Source organism: Carassius auratus, linkage group LG44F (genome assembly GCF_003368295.1).
Source record: "Carassius auratus strain Wakin linkage group LG44F, ASM336829v1, whole genome shotgun sequence".
Lineage (NCBI taxonomy): Eukaryota > Metazoa > Chordata > Actinopteri > Cypriniformes > Cyprinidae > Carassius > Carassius auratus.
In genome coordinates this window covers 1,734,829-1,757,410 of record NC_039298.1, presented here as the reverse complement: position 1 = coordinate 1,757,410, position 22,582 = coordinate 1,734,829, and the positions used below count along the sequence as shown (strand labels likewise).

General features: G+C 40.2%; 1 protein-coding gene across 1 annotated transcript in view; it reads right to left on the bottom strand.

Moving 5' to 3' along the window:
• LOC113068294 (regulating synaptic membrane exocytosis protein 2) overlaps nucleotides 1-22,582 on the bottom strand; it is a 155,513-nt gene that overhangs the window by 79,013 nt on the left and 53,918 nt on the right. Inside the window, exons 7-11 of the mRNA XM_026240985.1 lie at nucleotides 20,557-21,434; nucleotides 11,193-11,257; nucleotides 2,529-2,648; nucleotides 1,816-1,915; nucleotides 1,381-1,504 (exon numbers count right to left, since the gene is read on the bottom strand). Coding sequence (XP_026096770.1) covers nucleotides 1,381-1,504; nucleotides 1,816-1,915; nucleotides 2,529-2,648; nucleotides 11,193-11,257; nucleotides 20,557-21,434 — 1,287 coding nt within the window. The remainder of the gene's footprint in view (nucleotides 1-1,380; nucleotides 1,505-1,815; nucleotides 1,916-2,528; nucleotides 2,649-11,192; nucleotides 11,258-20,556; nucleotides 21,435-22,582) is intronic.

Genomic DNA, 22,582 nt, shown 5'->3' with positions numbered 1-22,582 from the left:
TTTTAAAATATATTCACATAGAAAAAAGTTATTTTAAATTGTAACAACTGTTCACAATATTACTGTTTTACTGTATTTTGAGCAAATAAATACAGCCTTAGTTAATGGTTTGTTAATATAGAATTAAACCTTAAAATAAAGTGTGACCAAGACTTCTTTCAAAACCATTAAACAATAATTATTCCATACTTTTGACTGCTAAAACATTCTAAAAAATGAGAAGTGACACAGTTCGGGTGATTATAAGGAGTTCTTCCATTTCTAAATGTTCATTCATTCAAAAACTTATGAAACTTCCAAAACCTGTTTGCCCTTTTGTTACTGAGGATAAAATCTGAGATGACATTAAAGTATCTTAAAGACAAAAGGAGCAAGCGCAGAATTGGCTTGGCACGTTTTTTAAGGAAATATAATTTGAAAAAAAAAGCATTCAAATATTAAAAATGTTAAAAGGCACAGAATGTAAGATTTTTGTAATAAAATATCCAAACACCACTTGTACAGTGTGATATATTTCATGCAGGTGTTTAATTAAATTATTTCAAAAGTTCCCAAGGATTTGTAAAAAACATTTTCAACTTTATGACTCATCCCTGTTCATCAGCGGCTACCAATGAAGCAATATCCGCGTTATCCTCGGTTTCCACTTCTGTGTATACTTTAGCAACACACGTGGACAAATATGGGAGTGGTGGTTTGCAGTGCACAGCTGTTGTGTATTTCAGTTATCATGGATCACAATTATTCATTGGCGAGTACAGAAAATTCAGGTAGGCCAACTGAGGCAAGAAAGATCAATTTCGGCGTGGATTTCTGAGATGGACAGAGCTTCGCGACAACCTCAGACTTGCCAGAGACAGGCAAGAAAATATATATTATTTATTGTAAAAGTAATAGTCATGTACAGGTGATTTTAATAGATATGAATGAAGTTCATCTTGAAGTCATCAAGCTTCACCTGCTATTGTTTTGAAAATGCGACCTCTAGTGACAAAAATGTACATATTGTGCCTTTAAGTGATTTTACAGTATACGGCTGTCAACATGCTGATATATATCGCTGATACATTGCCCATCTCCTCAAGGTTAACCTGAACATCTGTCCATCTTGCTGCTAGACTCTCAATGGTTTAAGGGAAAAAATGCATTTTGAAAGTAACAAACAATAATTTCTCATTATGTCAATCTGTCCCGACCTGAAGCAGGACTTTCATTTCAAGCAGCGTACAAGTTCAAGTTTCTACATTTGTATGTGTGTATGTGAATATAAGCATTCATATGTTGGCTATCCTTCTTCATAAAGCTCTACTGTCAAAGAAAATGTGCTCCGTGTCCCTGAACTGACAGGTTGAGTAATGATCCATCACCCGCATCACTCACCCGATGGGCCGTGAGACCACCAGCTCCACCTGCGCCTCTGGCTTGGATTCTAGAATGATATTGTAAACTTCCTTGAACGTGGCTCCTTGTAAGACCCTCCCGTTCCACTCCAGGACCTGATCGCCTGAGGACCGACACAACACCGCATTAATACGACATCATAAGATGATAAACCTGCACTTAAACCACTGCTAGTTAAAGGGATGGTTCACCCAAAAATTACAGTTCTGCCATCATTTATTCGCACTCATGTTGTTCCAGAGCCATAAGACTTTCATTCATCATCCAAACACAAATGAAGCTCTTTTTAATGAAACCGGAGAGTTTCTGTCCCTCCACTGAAAGTTCATTCCACCAAATACAGGTCGTAATAAGGTGCTTGCACAAATGACCTATATGGTCGTTTTGTGTTGGAGGAAAGGCTCATGTGTTCACCTGGTCGGAGATGGCCGACAGTGTCTGCTAGACTTCCTCTCTTCACCTTCGTAATGAAAGCACAAAGTCTGCCAGACTCTGTCATCTTCCCTCCCACCACCTGCAATACAGACAACAGGCGATGCTAATTATTTCAAACATCTTTCACATGAAACTACAATGTGTTCAATAAAAGAGGCATGAAAGGGGTAAAGTGTGCTAATACTGTATGTGTGCTAATAAGAATAAACAGGGATTGCTGATAATGTCATTGCCAGTATTTGCATGCTTTTCCTGCATTGTTTTAACACCTCACTCATTAAGGAATCATGCAAATCAAGCAACTCAGCAAATGCACCCACAAAATAAAAGCTAAGCACAGTTTGCACAAGAAATATTGCTCTCTATTCACAGAAATGTGTTTAAATAATGTCTGGAAGACAGCGGCAAACTTTCAGGAACTAAAGCAGAACAGCAGAAATAGTGCCTTAATTTAGCCTATTGTGGGAACGGCTACAGTTTTGAGTGTAAAGGATCATCAGTAACCAAGTTATAATACAAGAACTCAGTCCACAATAAGGTCAAAGTTCAAATGATTAAGAGAAAACTGTAGTAAGCACACTGTGTATTGTTTATCAAGTTGATGGAGGGTTTGCTGAAGATCTCTTATGATCCAGGGTCATTAGCATGGCTTTGAAAGAGTGAACTTGAACAGAGTTTGTTGCATCTCTTACCTTGAGGCCCAGCAGTGCCCCTGTGTCTCTGGGCACCGTGCCATCTTTCATCCGCTTGTTTAGCACTATCCGCCCTATTAGGCGCTCTCCGTCTTTGGATGGTTGCCATGTCACCGGGTGCTACGGGGTCAAAGTGACAATACACCTCTGGTTTTTACCCAAGCATCCACACACCGCACATCTCGAACACACGCACATGCACAGGCTCAGGGAAATTAAAGCAGGAGCTGATCACTCTTATTTACTGTGAAGACACAAACCGAACCAAGGTGTCACTTAAAATATAACTCAACATGAAAAACATTCATAACCCATTTTAATCATAGATTTGAGAGAGACATATTTGAGGATGGGATCTGATTTTATCCATTGAGATGTGATTGACTCATGACAAGACCAGAATGGATTTAAAAGATTGGTGAGAGATGTTGCTAACACTTTACATTAAGGAACACTATTCACTATTAACTAGTTGCTTATTAGCATTCATATTACTAGCATACTGCCTGTTTATTAACACTTATAAAGCACATATTAATGCATGACTATATTCTATATCTCTTAACCCAACACCATACCTAAACATACCACCTACTTACTATAAATAAGCAGCAAATTAGACGTTTTGTGAAGGAAAAAACTCTCTATGTGTTCCCTTGTATCTTGTCACAAAGGAATTATTCAAACATAAATATAATAAAAATCCTCTTATCATTTTCTCTCTCCCATGTCATAAACTAATATACGTAAGGAAGAGCCTAAAAAAGTTCCAATCCACTTTAGTTTAATTATCCAATATACACTCAGTTCATATTGTGCATCAAGATATGTAAATGTTGTGGCAAATTTGATTTCAATTCTGTATAATATGTAAAGTTTGTGCAACATTTAAACTGAATGACATTTAAGAGCTGCAGGGAAGGGGAAGATGATCAGCTAATAACATTTTGGCCTGCACTGCACAAGAAAATGGAAACTATCTAGGCAGAAAATTACCAGTACGTTTTCTGTTAACTTTACAGACTTTTATTTTAACACTAAAACACATCACTATGTAAAGCGTATTTAAAACATGTGTAAAACACCTGTGAAACTTCTATATGGACTGCATATTAAAAGGACAGTTCACCCAAAAAAGAAAGTTAGTTAGTAATTTCCTCACCCTCAGTTTTACTTGCGTAACATACTGTAAATAATTTCAACAGTTCAAATATCAATACTGAACTTGAAATCTAAATTTATCGTTGCATGCAGCCTCTTTAAACCTCTGCACGCCAGCACGTTTACTCGCAGCTTTTCCTGATGACAGACACCCTAAAATACCCAGACACAGATAAACTAAAATCAGTCAAATCTTTCAAATGTCTGCTTTTATTTGTGTGCACTGACAATAAGAATAAAACATTGCGCTTTTGTAAAATAAAGAAAACAAACAGGTTGCGCTTTCTGCTGTTTTGGCCTCTGTGAACTTTTTTCTGAAACCAGTCACAAAAAATTAACCCTGCGAATACTTGACACAAACGTGAGAAATATATCTATAGAAAGCTTGACATGTCTAATTTGAAATGAACTAATTCAAATTAAAAACAACTATTCTCTGGTTATCTAATTCGTATGAAACTAAAGTGGGGTACAGTTTTTCCCGTCTCATAGCTCATTATCTTCAGACATACCTGCGAGCAAACACCCTCATCACATGGATAAAATAAAAAAATTAAAAAAATTCAAGATTCATCTATTTTTTTTATTGTTTCTGTAAGAAGACCTGCTATGAGAAATAAGCTAGAATTTACCTAAGAAGAACAGCGCAACCTGATCAGCGAATCTTTATTCAGCGGAGATCATTTCTGTAATTTATTCTTAGTTATATTGATTAACTTGTTTTTTTTTTTTTTTTTTTTTTTTTTTACATAAACTTTATTTTTAAACTTTATTACAGCTTCAAATATTCATTTTATTCAAATATTTTGCAGAGAAATTAGTTAACCAAAGAAGGTTTACTTATTAAAATGTTTCAATATTTCTGTTGTTTTAAAGATAAAAGGCTAAACTATTCCATGTTTGACTCAAAAAAGATTTTCATTTATGTTGTCTTTTAGGATCTTAAGATTTGAGTGGTTGCACTTTATTTTACAGTACGTGTACTTACATGTACTTACAGTGTACTTACAGTGTATTTATCTAAGAAAGTTCTGGTAACACAAGGTAACTACATGGGGTAGGGTTAGGTTTAGGGGTAGGTTCAGGTTTAGTACCTAGTTATTACATAGTTATTGTAATTACTATAATAAGTACATCGTATGTACATGAGGAACAGGACTGTAAAATAAAGTGCTTTGAGTAATTAAGTTACTTACTGAGTAATTCAATTACTTCTCAGAAAAAAGTAATTAGAAAAGTAATTTAAATGTTGTGACTAGTCAGCTGCCTCCCCCCCTAATTATCATCGGCACCCCGTCCCAAATCGCCGCCCTTCACCAGGCTCCCGACAGGAGTGTCTTAGATGGCCTGAGGGTGAGTAAATTAATACTCAAATTTTCATTTTTGGCAAATTTTACTTTTGACATGGTGCATTGCATAATAGACATTTCTTGGACTGTGTTCCTTATTCAGAGGTACTGAATGGCTTTGGAAAACTTGGAATAAATAACATGGTTTGTATTGACCACTTTTTGGTATATCTTTTGCCATTGTTAAAGCTTGACAGCTCCAGTCCCCATTATAAATCATAGCTCTCTAGACATCCTGCAGAGCATCAGCTGTTGTGTTCCACAGAGGAAAGAAAGTAAGTCATACAGCTCTGGAACAACATGAAAGGTGAGGAAATGATGGCAAAATCTTGGCATTTGCTAACAGCATATATTTAATTGTCTTCAAAGTAATTTTCCACCATATAGGGTTCGGTTTGTGCATTCATTATATACAGACACAATAGACAGGACAGGGTGAGAGATATTAAGCACACAATTATGGACAGTAACTCACAGTAGTGACCTAGATCAGCAGTTCTCAACTGGTGGATCACACAATGTTTGATAGGGCACACAGTAATAGATTAAACCAATTGTCATGATTCTGCCCTCGTGTCCTTGATTTTTCCCTAGTCTTGAGGCAGGATCATGACAGACTCGTGTTTGTGTTGTCTCGTTCCCTTGCCCCGCCCCCCTTGTTAACCTAGTCGTGTCTTGATTGTCCCATCTGTGCCACCTGTCGTGTCTTGATTGTTCCCCCTATTTAGATCTCCTAGTGTGCTCTGTCTGGCGTCGGTTCATTGTGTTCATCACTTGTGATTGTACCTGTTCCTGAAGAAGTGTTTTGTATTTCCGTGAGTGTTTGTTTATAGTTAGTGTTCCCGTGATTTGAGTCTATGTTTATCCCGTTAACTCAGTCCTGTTCAGTTATTTTGTATTTCCCTAGTCAGTGTTTTCCCCCTCGTGGGTTTTTGTTTTCCCTTTTTTGTATAATAAATCCTGTGTTGAGTTACTTCCTGTCTGCACCTGAGTTCCTCCCTTGCAAACCCTGACAGAATGAACCGACCAAAAGGGAACTCAGCAGACAGGAGGCAATACTGGATGTCATCAGCCAGCAAGGGGGATGGTTTTGAGGGCTCTCGCCTAGTGGTGTTCCGGGGGACCAGGGGAGGTCGCACCGGAGCAAGCGGTCGAAAGGAGGAGCCACAGAGGTCCCCTCCACCTACCCACCTGCCATCGATTCCAGAGGGTCGTATCCTGGCCGTGGCCGCTCTGGGGGATCAGGCACATCCCTCACCGAGTCCTGAGGTGCCTCCCACACCCGTCGGTCTCCCCGGGAAGCGAGGGAGACGGTTTTCGTGGGAGTCTGCCTCGGAATCGTCGGAGTCAGCCCTGCCAGAGACCGAACTCCCCCAACCCGCCTCTGACCCAGCTGTGGTCTCTGCACCGCGCCCAAGGAGGAAGAGGAGGAAGAGGGGGCCTGCCGGTCCTGTGACCCCGTCTCCTCCCGTGCCAGCAGCGGAGAGCGCTGGCGTGCCCGTGCCAGCAGCGGAGAGCGCTGGCATGCCCGTGCCAGCAGCGGTGGGCGTGCCCGTGCCATCAGCGGAGAGCGCTGGCGTGCCCGTGCCATCAGCGGAGAGCGCTGGCGTGCCCGTGCCATCAGCGGAGAGCGCTGGCGTGCCCGTGCCAGCAGCGGTGAGCGCTGGCGTGCCCGTGCCAGCAGCGGTGAGCGCTGGCGTGCCCGACCCAGCAGCGGTGAGCTTGCCCGAGCCAGCAGCGGAGAGCGCTGGCGTGCCCGAGCCAGCAGCAGTGAGCGTGCCCGAGTCAGCAGCGGTGAGCGCTGGCGTGCCCGAGCCGGCAAAGAAGAGGGCTGTATGCAAGTCGGCAGTCGTGAGAGCGGAGGAGAGTGCCGCGGCCGACTCTGCAGCAAAGACTCTAGTACAGTGTGTCTCATCTCGTAAGGAGATGCCAATTGTCTTAGCTGCGAAAGCCTTTTCAGATTATTTGTCTAGTCTTGTCCGGATCCTAGAAGTCCCCGTCAGTCCTGTCTTGCCCCCAGACCCTGTCCCCAGAAATCCCGAGTGTCCTGCCGTTGTCTCCCCGTGTCCCGTAGATGTCGTCTCCCCGTGTCCCGTCAGTGATGCCCCGTGTCCTGCTGATGTAGTCATGTGTCCCGTTGATGTGGCCCCGTGTCCCGTTAATGTTCCCCCGTGTCCAGTAGATGTTGTTCCCCCGTGTCCAGTAGATGTTGTCCCCCCGTGTCCAGTAGATGTTGTTCCCCCGTGTCCAGTAGATGTTGTCCCCCCGTGTCCAGTAGATGTTGTCCCCCCGTGTCCAGCTGTCGTCTCCCCGCGTCCCGTAAGTCTTGCCCCGCGTCCCGTAGGTGTTGCCCCGCGTCCCTTGTCTGCTCCTGTCATGTCCCCTGTCAGTTGTCCCGAGACCCCTCCCCGCCCCTCACCACCCAGACCTGCCCGTACCCCCCGTCGTCAGCCTTCGTCCTGTCCTCCTAAGATCCCTACCCCTCCCACCCACCCTGGTCTGTCCCCCATGAACTTTGTGCTCCCTCCTCCTCCCCTTCCCTGTTTGTTTTTTTTGATTTGCCACCCTAACCCGGCCATTGTGTATTCATGTTTGCCGTTGTTATTATTTGTCATGTCTTGTTGGTTTGTGTCGGTGTCCCAGTCCGTCCAGTCAGTCATGTCCCGTGTTTGATGTTGGAGGGGTTCTGTCATGATTCTGCCCTCGTGTCCTTGATTTTTCCCTAGTCTTGAGGCAGGATCATGACAGACCCGTGTTTGTGTTGTCTCGTTCCCTTGCCCCGCCCCCCTTGTTAACCTAGTCGTGTCTTGATTGTCCCATCTGTGCCACCTGTCGTGTCTTGATTGTTCCCCCTATTTAGATCTCCTAGTGTGCTCTGTCTGGCGTCGGTTCATTGTGTTCATCACTTGTGATTGTACCTGTTCCTGAAGAAGTGTTTTGTATTTCCGTGAGTGTTTGTTTATAGTTAGTGTTCCCGTGATTTGAGTCTTTGTTTATCCCGTTAACTCAGTCCTGTTCAGTTATTTTGTATTTCCCTAGTCAGTGTTTTCCCCCTCGTGGGTTTTTGTTTTCCCTTTTTTGTATAATAAATCCTGTGTTGAGTTACTTCCTGTCTGCACCTGAGTTCCTCCCTTGCAAACCCTGACACCAATAAGCTCCCAGAAGCAGTGATTTACAGTGGTTTTAAGAACAGCTGAGGAGTGTTTTTATGTAATGGATTGGAGTTGTACAGTAAAACTGATGTAATGAGGTCTCAAGTGTGTTTATGCAATATTTTACAATGGCTTCAAACACTGCCTTTGCCAATCATAATTAAGGGCCAGACCTATTTTAAAATAAACAATGGTGAACTCAACCAAGTGTATCTGACTGAATTCTACAGAAGGGGTTTTCAATCTTTTAGGACATGTGCTCACCCAAGTACGTCTAATTTCACACAAATATCATTAAAGCTACTTATTAGTTTAGAACAGTGATTATTATTAGTTTTGCTGTTTGACCAAAATGATTAACATAAGAAATGCACAGATCCGTTATGCTGATGTACATCTATATTTTCTTAACTGTTTACATTCACTTAAGACATAACCAACTGTAATTATGAGAATACTCATCCAGACAGCCATTATTCAGACATAATTTTGTGTGTATTTGCTGAAGACGCGAAAGATAACTCAATTTGGTATTCATCTGCTGTCTGAGAGATGGCTTTCTGTATGTGCGTGCACAGAAACAATATATTACAGCGCACAAGTACCACATTGAGATCTCTTTCGCGCTGTCTTGTGCTTGAATGGCTTAAAATTCACTTTAATATTTGATCTGACAAAACACATGTGAATAATAAACTTTCTTGATGAAGCGTCACTGGCCCAATCATTCAGCTAGTTTTGAGGGTCTAAGACAACAGATGGGGGGCTGAACGCAACTATACCAGGTGTCCAAATCTGCGCTAACTATTGACCAATTAACAGTGGGACTAACCAACTGCCCCCCGGTGGATGGCTAAAGATTTGCTAATATCTTTATTAACAGGTTCTCGCACCCCACAGGTTGAAAACCACGGTTCTACAGAACTAGAAACCATGGCCACTGCAAGTTACATCTACAATAAGTTACTCCCCCTTACAAATCATCATCAATGTCATCGCAGCCCCCCTCCCTCCCCTCAGGAATTACGGATATCATAACTAGTACCGCTCTTTACTTTACTCACTTTTTTCACTTCTTATTTTTCAACCTAGTAATAAGGCATCACTCATCCATTTAGAGGGATCCATTTGTTTTTCCCACTTTTGTAAAGTATTGTATTAACAAAACTCCACAGTTACTGTATTTAAATGCATAACTGGATAATTCAGTAAAAGCAGTTATTATTTCATACTTGATTAGAAATGATATTCATAAGATAATAAATAAATAAAATATAAAATAAATATATCATATACTTGAAAAGATAATTTCAATGGTTGTATCATTGACATCCACAAACCACTTTTCCTTTGCGGAAGGCGTAACTTGCAGTGGTCATGGATTGTAATACTTTGGGACACGGACAGACCCAAATAATAAAATGAAAAACAGAAATAAAATAGGTAAACAGAATTACCTTTTAACTTTTAAAAATAAGAGAACATTGCTTATATTGTTACTGATGTCAAAGTCTGTACATCCAACCCCATTTTATTTATTTTTTTCATTTTTTACAAATTCCTCAGCTTTAGCTTAAATGTTCACTTTGTTTGTTTACATATTTGTTCAAAATTAAATTAGACAGATTCCAACATGGATGATAACATAACAGTTCCCAAAATACCTCAAAATGATCAAAGCCTCAAAAGAGTAAAAGATACAACTCAAATGCAATAGATTGTTAGCGTCGACCATACTGTGTTTTTTTGATTAATTAAAGCTAACCAGGTGTGTTGTGAATTATCTGTCCAACAGATAATGAAAAGCTGTTGATTTGAATCATGGCCAGTCAGCAGATATTTAATGTTTAATATATGCGGTAGAGGATTTTGAAACCAATAAGATCGCGATCTTTCTGTGGACTGGACTATGTGGTGCAAAGGTCGCAAAAAGAAAAGCAAACAATTAACAAAATGTCCCATCACTTGTTGCAGGGTTCCAAATTCACATGCTTGTTGCACATTGCAAATATGTTTCAATTTAAAGACCCTTTTTGAACAAGTTGAAGCAAAACCAGTTGAGAAGCACTGATCTAGACCAATCCACTAATTAACCAGAAAAGCCATGTAAATTGCTCTCACACCCTCAAGCAGTATGGATGTGGCAAGCTACTTCTATTCACTATTGTGAAAGACGCGGTGAACGAAATAAAATACAAAAACATAAAATAAAAAATACAGGACTGAAAAGGACAGCATGAAGAATGACACAGTGAAAAGGGGAAAAGAAAAACAACTGCTTAGTGCAAGACTGATTCCCACACTAGTCTATCCTTGTGTTTAAGCTGAGACCGAAGGACTGTGTGGAAAAAATCATGTCAGGAAATCCCAAAGGAACAGAGTGAAAAGGTGACATGACCAAGTGAGGAAAACAGGTTTGCAATCAGAATGGAGTATCTGTCCGCATTGAGAAGCATGCAACATATGGAGCAAACAGTGCCAGGAAGTTTGTCATTCAATCTTTCTGAGTGTTAGGATGCGCTACAACATTGCAGCCAGAAGATAGTAGAGCAAAGCAAACAAGAGGGTTCTCCTCTCCTCCGAAAGGTATGATTAGACTAGGAAACCCCTTAGGGGCAGAAACAGACAGTAAGCAGGTCGAGCAGGTCAGTCACAGGAAGCGAGAAGCAGGCGGCAGGAAGTCGTCTCAGTACCTTGTCACTATGGCTATGCTCCTCGTTAAGTGTGGTGCTACTGCACGTGTCAACCCCTGAATCTTTGACCTGTGGCTGGCACCACTCCGCGTCTTCATCATAGCTGCACTGCCAAAATCGCACCACTGTCTTTCGCCTCTCAGACGGGGCGTAACTGACGTCCAAAAAATGTGCCTGCTCATTTGTTTTTCTTTTTCCCCTTTGAATGTTGCCTAAAAGTTATGTATGATATAAAAAAAGGAGGAGAAACAAAACATGCAGAGGTGAATTAAACGAGGGGAAATGGGGTGAGAGGGTCACAAGCCTCACCATAGACATTGAGGAGGCCTCGCTATGCCAAGACGCATGGTCCCACCAGTGACCATCCATATCTCCTGAGGACAGCACAGTGAGAGGACACACACACACACACACACTCGTGTCAACAAGATTTAACTTATACAGGCAAATACACAACATTAATTTACACAGACACTTTCTCTTAAGTCTCTTTTAAAGGAGTAGTTCACCAAAAATAAAAATGCTGTCATCATTTACTCACCCTCATGTCCTTGCACAACTGTTGCATAACTTTCTTTCTTCAGTAAAACACAAAAGGAGATATTTTAAAGAATGTACTAGCCATTGCCTTCCATTCCAATTACATTGAATGGGGACTAAAACTTGAAAGTTTCAAAATGATGTTCAAGAAACTGAAATGCCTGATTCATGAATGGATCCTTCTTCGGAGTCAGTTGATCTGGTTTACAAAGATTTAATTCATGATCTGGTGGCAGTGGTTAAGAACATTAATTAAAACTTGGGTCTGTTGCTTAAACAAAGCTTTCACATGACTTGAAAACACTGTCATGAGGACAACTTCTCTAATACTTTTATGGTGTTTTTGTGAAATCTTCAGTCTCCATTCATTGTAATTTCATAGAAAAATGTACCAGTGTATTCTTTAAAGAAAAAAACTTTTTCTTTTCTCCACAGAAGAAAGTCAGTCATACAGATTGGTGACTAAAGCATAAGGGTGACTAAACAATGACAGAACTGCCATTTTTGGGTCAATTATCCCTTTAAATGAACACATATAACAATTTATATCACTTTTCTTTAATATACACTTACCTATCCACAAAGGAAATGGAACGAAAGAACAAATTCAGATATTTTAAAGTTGCATAGTGTTACACAAAAACCAGCATGAACTACAACACAACCAAAACTATAAGACAAACCCTGTTTTTCCAACAATTTGACAAAAAGAAAAGTAAAAAGACACAAATATCAGCTGAATATTAAAAAATCTTTATCTGGCTGGCGACACATAGACATTCAAATCTAGTGCTTAAATGTAATTTAAAAGGCATCTTTGTTCTGTTTGATATACAAAATACCATAAAATGCATCCTATTTTGCTGGTTTTATATGGGATATTTAACATGTACATATATTGTGTATATTTTCTGTTATGTATACATTAACTACTTTATTAACATTAACTACACTATATTATAATTAAATTCCTGAAATGTTAAGCTACTTACAGTATAGGAAGGAATAGTTTAAGGCATAAAAACTGTAAAAACACAAAGGCCAGAAAGAGAGGTGTTCATCAATAAGAAAACATTTAAAATATAAAGTGGCATGTTAAAACATAAGTTAAAACAGAAGAAAAAAATAAAATAAAGTTTACATTCTCTATTCAAAAGCCAAGCATAGTGACTTCACTCTATAATAGAGATTCAGCCAAATGATGGTGAGAAATACATTTTTTCCATTAAAAAGTAAAGTTTACCAACTCTATGCTAACAATGCTAACACAAACTTTTCAATAAATTGAATGACATTTCTTCTTGTGTCTTTGAATTGGTTACTTGGGTTAGCAAGCAGATGGTTTTGCAATGGAGCAATACTGTACTGACACTCTCTTAGCAGATCAAAACAAAGCACAAGATCCAGTTCCAAGGTTCAAGTAAACCATCATCAAAATATTTGCTTGATATGTGAAAAATAAACTGGACTGGATCTAAGTACAGTATTGTCATAGGATTCACTACATATGTGAAAAATAATATTAGGAACAGTATACGTATTTGATTAAGAAACCAAGCTGTAATTTACAAATTTTAAATATGGGTAACTTAACTTTAACAGCCATATTCAGTGCAGTTTCACAAAGGCACTATAATAAATGGATAAAATAAACTGTATCCTAGCATACAGCATGGGAACTTTAATATTGCAGAAGTCTGAATACTGCTGCCAACATTGCATCATCCTGTCCCCAATTCCCCCGCCAGCATGCAATGATATCTGTATGCTACCATGAAAAGAATGAGCGTTGTAAAAGCTTACTTCTATAGACATTACTTCTGCCTTAAAATACACCATGCTTCACCAAACCAAAAGCATTTGCCATTTGCCCAAGCACCATGTATAGACCGTCCCCAGCGTCTTCAGGAAAAATCTGTTCTGTGTAGTTCAGATATATTGCTGATAATCCCTCTTTGCTGCACCACCCCTTCCAAACCTTGGCAAATTAAAGTTCTGCAAAGCTGATTTACTTGACTACGTCCACCGGGACAATGACTAGAACTCAACTGCAGCTCTTCAAATCACACTTGGGTCAGTAGTTAAAGGTCTTGCACATCCCCTTCAAGGAAGATGCCAAACCTAACTGTTTGCTATTTTTTTATTGCCTCTCACCATCTCCTTGCACTGAAATGCATGGAGTTTATGCCTTAGAATAATGAGCTTATCATTATTCTTGTAAGCCAGCTCAAATACCCTGCCCTTCATAGTCCCCGCAACACAACAGACTGTTTGCTGGAATGATCCCTGACCCCAAGAAATCTCCCCTACAGTTTGCTCATGGCCCCATGAAAGCAAGCATTGGGATCAAACGATTGCACTCAACCAATAAAACTATTGCTTTCCTTGCAACCAACCAATATAACTTTTCTTTCCAACCCTTCTGGTTGGTGGTTTTACACTTAAGTGAAAGTTCAGAGCAAACAAGTTAGAAGTCTTCACTCCAAAGCATAAAACCGTCAATGTTCCAAGTGTCGGTTAGGTGAAATTTTGACTTACCACCATTTTCCCAGGCTTCACACAGCGTAGCGTCTTGGTGTGTCTCCACTACTTTGACCAAATCCTTTACTCTTTCTGCAGGTGGGGAGGGAATTGAGTACTTTGAACCAATCAGGTTAGGTTGTCACTGACTGACTGACATATGTGCAATGGCACCTGATGGAAGGATAAGCTAGTCAGAGATCAAGCTCCTTCCTGTCTACAGCCGACCTCCTACTGAGGTCAGAAGGAGTGACTGAATGTCTTCAATACTTGTGGCACCTCTAGAGTTTAAAATTTGATGCTGCATTGAGAATTTTGGGAAAGATCCATTGCTTGAACAAACACCAACATGGTTATCCCACTGATTCAACAAAACCAAACAAGCAATGGGATTTGGAGTTTGCTGGGGTTTGTTGGGGTGGTGTGAACTAGCCTCTTTGAGTTATTTTGTGTCCTATATTCTTCTGTTTCCACTGTAGCCTCTTGAGTGCATTAAGTAGCTATGGTGGAGAGGTAGCCATGACAGATGCACTGGTGCAATGTCACCCTCTACCAGTGCCCTCCACTGCAAAGCTGCTGGGACTCCCTGTTTCTACAGATAGAGGAAGGATCTGGGGAGCACTCTCGCTCCTGTGCAAAGAGGCTTATCCAGTTGAGCTTATTGTGACCCTGACAACATCAGAGCTTTTAGGGGAGGGGCCAGAGAATATCTTACATGGTAGAACAAAAAGGAGGAAGAGGAAGGACAAGTAGTCTACTTCATGGATAGCAAAGATAGCATTCCATATTCCAAAACACTTGTGTGGTGTGACACTACTGTCGGATCCAATACAGTCGGCACAGCATCGTCTTTTAGTTTCAATCTCTCTGAAAATCCCACGTAAAATTGTGCCTTGTTTGTAGATGAAAACGCAGCAAAATTAAGTGAACAAAGGAAAAAGTTATTACTGACGCGATCTGGAACTTCATAGAGAAAAAAGTTAATCCACTCTTTCCTAATGTTGGGATCATCTTTATCATTTGGTTTCTGTGTTTTGCCACTTTACCTGCATTTGCCTCTATTGTCATTTACGCTGAATGCATGAATCGGTGGGCGTAGCTGAACAAGTAGTGATGTAGAAGCAGGCATTGATCTACTTCTGCGGAGGCAGGGTTTAGCCACGCAATTATGTCATAGAGCGGCACATTCCACAAGCTGTCCTTTTGGCAAATTAGCTTCATTATAAGTTGTTTTTAGACTAAAGAGGAAGTTTTGAGTTCTGAAACTTACATGATGTTTTTATAGTACAATGACCTTGCATATGTCAAAAAATCAAGGGGATTTTGATTTCTCAGTTCACTGACCCCTTTTACTCGTTCCGTCCTAAAGTCACCCTGAAGTGCTGCATATTTTGAATATCTCTCTTTTTTGACAGATCCAGGACAGGCCATGGAGTACTCTACTGCTCAGTTTATTCAGGTGTGTTAAATAAAGAAAACATTCAAAATGTGCAGAGCTTGGGATATACAGTCTGAAAATCTTGGCTATATAACAAATAAAGAAACATGGGCATGGCTGAAAAAGACAATTTGATTATACATTTTAATTCTCTGAATCTTAAAGTTGCTAAGAATCATTTTAGCTATAAAACATGTCAAGATTTTTCCAGCATATCTTTTCCAACGAATGAGTTCATCCATAGTTCTTTGTAAAACCTACAGAGCATCGCATCATCAGGTCAGTTGAGGTCATAGTAATATGCTATTTTTTAATGTCCAACAGCAAAAGCTATAGAAATGCATATTCTAACAGGATAACAGGCAGGGCCGTGCACAGGGGGGTGGCCCGGTGGCCAGAGCCACTGCCCCTCTGCCCTCATCGACTGAGGTGCCCCTTTTCCCCACCGCTGCGCTCAAAGCATTCCGTTGATTCTGCGAATCCGCTCCAGGTTTTCCCGCTCGCTCCGCACTCCGCAGCATCACTCACAGTATGTGTCTGCGGCGCTTGTGAACACGACAGTTCACGAAAGCTGTCGCTTTAACAGGTAGGCTATGCAAGACAGTGGTTGAATCTGCGAAATTAGTGCTCTTGGTCTTCTACTAGTGCTAACATCTTGTACAACATATCCACGTTCTAAGAAGCTGCTTGCAGATCTAATACAAATGACTAAATTTTCTGTTGTTGACACACTTTGTAGACAAGACAACCATAAAAAACAACAAAAAAACAATGCCTTCACAAAAAAGAAGACGGAGACAGAGAGAGAAAGATAGAAGGGAGGCTGCTAAAGGCAGTTCAACATTGCAAACATGGATTCAAAGCTCCAGCAAGCCAGCAGGTAAATCATCATATAGAACAGTTAGCAGACAGTTTGTCTGTTTAATTATTGTAAGTATATCTCCCATTATAATCACTTGTCTTAAATGAGACTAACACATCATAGGCTCTAAATGAGTTGTATATATAGATTTAGGCTGTATGCTAATATGAAATTAAATGTCTATTACTTATTACTCCATTAAAGATGAGGCAGAGGCAGGCTCAGAGAGTGAGGGAGAGCCCATTCAGCATCAGCCAAATCAGACACTTACAGGTAAGTGTTGTTAAACTGGCTGACAATAAAGGATTCTGAATATGCAAGAGTTTTATAACAAGAAAGATAGACATTAAATTATTTGAATGGAAGAGTAATTATATTACAAGAACATACATTTAATTAGCACTAAAGCCTAACAATTGTATTTAAAATATGATTGTAACAGGTTTGTTATTCATTCTCTATATTAAGATGAAAATGCCTCAGAATCAATTCAACGGAGTAAAAGTGAAGGTCTTGGAACTGAGCCAGAGACAGAAAAAGTTCAGAATGAGAAAGAAAGGCAATACAATGAGACAGAGAGGGAAGAGACAGATGCAGAACAGGAAGAAATGGAGAGTGAGGCAGCCACAGCCATGTATACAAGGGAGAAAAAGCCAGAAGACTTTGAGTTTTTGCTTCAGTTACAAAATCCATCAGATCCTGCTCATGTAAAGAAATACAATGTAACATACAATGTGGCCTTCACAAAATTTTCAAATTCAGTAGGACCCTGTCGTCCAATTTTTCTGTTCCCAAAAAATGATCAAGGACGTTCGTTTTCAGGGACAGTGGTATGAAGAACACCCCTGGTTAGAGTATTCTCCTGAGAATGATGCTATGTACCGTTTCAGCTGTAGGCTTTTCATGAATGATGAAAAATGTATTTGAGCGTGTACTGTCTTCTTTTTTAATTGTACATTTTGTAATAACTGGATAATTTGTTTTAACAAGCAACCACCCCCTTAGTGCCCCTTTTTTTGGTTTAGGCCACTGCCCCTCAAAATGTCTGTGCACGGCCCTGATAACAGGAATCAACTTAACAATGAATGGTAATGTATGACCTGTGTCCCCATTCACATCGTAGCATCTTCAGCCTGGCTTGCATTACATAATTAAACCTCCCTGAATAATGCAACACCCTCTATGGTTTAAAATCCTGGTCACGTGACGTAATTGCCAGGATCAGTGGATTTTCCTTTGCCTTAAGTGCAGTTTTAAACTGAATTTAGAGGTGAAAGGTCACAGAATAAATTACACGTTACAACTGATCTCAAGAATCCCAGAGCACAGAGACTAAAACAAAAACCAAGAATTACCAAGAGAACTGACACTTTAGCTGAATCTGAGATCAATGTTACAACTTTGCAAGTCTTTGAACTTCATCTTCTCAACTTTTGAATTCTCATCTAATTGTGTTGAGAATATTAACTCGGGGATTACTGTTACAAGCAGAAATTGTACAATCGAAATGGTTAATGGTTAATATTCAACAGTGAGCTTTTAACAACGATTAATTTGACAGTGCAGTTGGCATAAAACAGAACTGAAAAAAAAATGCAACAATCCTTTAACAAATATTATCACTATGTTCTCTTAATTAAAAGAGCCTCTCCAAATCTGAACTGAAGGCAGACTCAGTTACATGACATCATAACCCACAGCATCATAACCCTGACCCTGGGGTGTCAAACTCAGATCCTGGAGGGCCACATCCCTGCAGAATTTACCTTCAAACCTAATTAAACACGCCTGATCCAGCTAATCAAGTCCTTCAGGCATATTTGAAAACTATATGATATGTGGAGCTAGGCATGGGCTGGGATGAGATTTTAAGCAAAAATATCACAGGTTTCACAGTATCATGGTATTGTCATTAAAGCTCTGAAATGTGTTATTTTTAATTGACTGGAAATAATTAAATAAATACATTTCCGCTGAACACAATATAATTGTTTTATTTATTTAGTTTTAATATATTTTCATGCAGAATATTAGGAGCAGTCAAATGTGTTTACTTTTTCTTTGAAAATTAAAGACTGACATTTATTTTACTTAAATCTGTAATTGTTGTTACTTAATTTTAGTTATATAATTCATATACATACCATTTATATAATTTCAAATCATATAGTTATATAATCTCATATACATAATTCAATTTTAAAATAACCCAATTTGAAGCAAAAACACAATGTTCTGACTAGCTTTGTGAAATTATACTACATGCCTGAAAGAAGCAAACTCTCTGAATGAGATGAAGATTCTCTCTCTGACAGCAAGAGTGGCTTCTGGAACACCAGATAACAGCGTCTCCTTGGTTACCGCTGTAAACAAAGAGTTCTGTGCTGAAACACTGCTTTAATATAAACTATACAGAGATGAGATGAATAAAAAAATCCCATTTGATGTAACTCCAACAGCACTAAAACATGCTGTGAAGACTGAGAGAACCGATGAGCCCGAGCAGCAGATATGCTGAGCATTCGTCTACTATCGAACGAATGGTACTGTTTACAGCGGTTTTCGAGTCAACAGTTCTCAAATCACCAGTACACTGAACCGAGTAGCATTTCTTTTGGACACGTTCGACATACTGAGAACCAATAAGCTGGAGATACTGAGCATGCATGAAGCTAAAACTGATGTTGTGCTGATATTATGAGCGTGAGTGAATTGAACGAGGGGGCAAATTTGAAGGAATTAAGTTTATTTAACAGATAAAACTTACTGGAAAGTGCAAATGCATCTATATTAAACAACAGTTTAACATGATGAACATGCAACAACTGTTCAGTCAAAATGTAAATTAATATTACTATTTACTATTGTGTAAGCTCGTAATATTTGAAGCTTTATGAGCTGGATTTCTGTACGGTTAATGTTATCTTGTTATTATCACAAATGACTTTATTTGAATGTGCTTGAATGTTTTTTTGTTTTGCCGGGGTGATAGAATTGACGTCATTACGTGATGACGTAAAAGAACCGGTGAACTGTTATTTTGAACCGGTTCACTGAAACAAACTGTCCGAAACAACCGGTTCGCAAAAAAACATCACTTCCAATGGTCGGTTGCCCATCACGTAAGTTTCAGGGGCAGCTCCTTAAGTTCGGTCATCCTACACACACGTGACTGACCTGAGGGATTCCTACACTTTTGTTTCACTTTGGAACAAAACTCTGCAGGGCTCTGACCCTCCAGGAACTGAGTTTGACACTCCTGCATTAACCTCACCATCAACAAGTTATCTTATTTAAAGGGTTAGTTCACCCTAAAAATGAAGTCAGTCATTGTTCCATGTTGTCCAAACCTGTAAGCCACTCTAATGTCGTCCTGAAGATGAACAAAGGTATTATGGGTTTGGAAAGACATGAGGGTGAGTAATTGATGACAGACTATTCATTGTAAGGTAACTAACTTTTAAGAGGGAGAATCGAGAAGAACCAATAAAGAGTAGCCAAAGTCATCTAGGACATGGGTCTCCAACCCTTCCTGCAGAGTTCAGCTACAACCCAAATCAAATGCACCTGAACCAGCTAATCAAGGTGTTCATGGTTCCTGAAAAATGACAGGCAGTTGTGTTAAAGCAGGATTAGAACTGAAGTCTGCAGGAAGGTAGTTCTCCAGGATTAGGGTTGGAGACCCCTGATCTAGGATGTCAAACCACAAGATTATGGCTGGTGCTTATAAGGTGCACACAGGCTGCATCCGAAATAGCATAATTCCCTACTATATAGTAGATGAAAAACAGTATTAGAAAAGAGTAGTATGTGCAAATTCACAAAACAGTGGATGCAAATTCTCCAGATGACCTAATGCTTCCGGCGAGACTCTGAAGTGTGTATATGATGGACAAATTACTATCCTGTGAGGCCACAGGAGGAGATGCTTGTGGTAGGTCACATGACAATGACAATATGCCAAGTGGGGTATAGTCATACTACACAAATTCATACTTTATAGAACATACTTTTTAAATGTTGCAAAGTATTTACTTTTTCAAAAAAGGAGTATACAATTTTGGCTGGAGTAAGTAATTATTATGTTTATATTTCACTGGCTCTAAATAATCCATACAACAGCACTGGACTCTCTGCTGCCCCCACCAGTTCTGGAGCAACATGGTGTTTACCATGAAGCCACAGCTCTTTCTAGGAAACAAATATAACTTAGGAATCACATCTGAGATACCCAAAACAAACTTTTCTCCCTAAAACACTGCAACTTTTATCGATCAGCAATTCAATAATGTAATTCACAGTCAGCGGTTTACCTTTTTCGCTGATGGATTCGCTCTCCAGCTCCACGTCCTCACAGCTTGTGTACTCTGGCGTGGTGGCCAACTCCTCCTCTGAGCTGCTGAAGCTGCCCATGGTTCGGAGCTTGCCGAGGCGTTTGCTGCGGTGTGGTCGAGGTGGAGGAGGCCGAACCGACTCTGACTGGTCTGAGCTTAGAGAGTCGTTTCGTAGCATGCTATCCATTTTGTCCCGTTTGTTCCTGTGCATAGCTGAGCTAGGGTCCAAGTGGTGCTGTTGGAGTATGGGTTTCCTCGTTGGCTCCGCCAGTCCTCGGCGGCTGTCGGCCAACACAGGGCTGCGACGTGGTGTTGGTGGGCTATGATTTGACATCCGATGTCCCGTTGAGCTCCTGTCCATAGAGTACGAGCGTTGACTTGGGCCTCCCACCAGAGGGAGGCGTGACTGCCGTCCACCAGGCCCATGCAGAGGCTCGTCAAGTTCTGTATAGGCGAGCGAGACGTCACTATGACGCCGCTCGTGCCGAGCCCGTGACACCTGGGCATGGATGCGCATCTGCTCCTCGTAGGGCTGGGGTTTGACTGGGTAGCGCGCCAGATTGGGGTCACTGCGGTATCGGGCCTGGTATTCCTCCTCACGGCGTCTTTGGAGTTCATAGTCCTCTAGCTTGCCATCTAAACGTTGGCCTTGCGAGTGCCAGCGTCCTTGACTGTCTTGATAACTGCCCAGCTCATTGTACATTCTTGAACTCCTCGGCGAATGGCCAGGATCACGTCCGTAGTCGGACGGAGAGCGGGGCATGCTACCTTCAGCCGGAGCATACTGCAGTCCTCCTTCTCCCTCCCTTTGGTTATATGCTGCGTTGGGGTCCCTGGATCCTGATGGGCTTCTGTTTCTAAGAATGTAAAAGGAAATAAGGACAGTGTGAGTGGTCAATTCAGTCAGGTCACAAATTAGCTCCATTCATCTTCAATTGTTTCATACTAAGGTTGTACAAAGCTACATACATTCAAAATTACCAAGAAGTGAGTTGTTTGAACAATATTCCGCATAAAAATAAAATCATATTAAACCGTTTTTACTTTAGGATTGGAGCTATAGCCTTGTGGTCAGTGCAATGACACATCGCACAAAAACGCTTTCGGTGAACTGAGTTCGAGTCCATTCTTGAGATCCTTTCCCAGTCATGTTCCTCACTGATATAACTGACCTATCATAATAAAATCATAAATGCCAAACATAACTATTTATAAGCATTTATGTACTTTTTTTAATAAATATATTATTTAAACATGTTTAACATGATAATTTTAACACAATTACCATACTTATGTAATTATTTCTTGATTTTCTTTCTAATTAGTCATCAAAAAACACAAAATTAATCATGATTATTATATCCTATGGGCAGCAGTTTTTAACAGTAAAAAAAATAATGATAGTTTTGTGCATATAGCTATGTTGGGTGGGGGTTCAGATTTCATTCTGAAAATATTTCTCCAGTTTACTCTTCTAACATTGTATTTAAAATAAAATTTAAATTAACAAAGTATTTTTTTCTTTAATAAATTTTTACTTTAATACAGTTACAGTTTAGAAGCAAAAGCACCATATTTTTTGCTTACACTGATTCAATTAGTATTTAAACCTAAAAATAAAGCTGCTGTTATATTTCATTTACATTAATTTCGCAAGAGGATTATCATATTTGGGGTTCTTGGCATTAAATAAAGCCCTGAATGAACATGCCATCTTGATCCATTCCTAATTTGTGCCTCCCACTCTCTTTCTAGTCCCTCAGGCTGACACAGACTAAACTGTTCAAGGCCACCAGTCACCTCAAGTTCACTGGCCATGAGTCCATCCCCACTTGGATTCAGGACTCTCTTGTTTAAGCAGGAATACGTCAACAAGCATCACTGTTGTCCGTGCCCTGGAGCTCTTTCATCGTGAGAAGCCCACAGGGGCTGTGAAGCTCTGTGAGAATGGCCAGTTGGATTGGTTTGGTGGTCTAGGACCTGTCTAACATAGCAGACCTTTGTG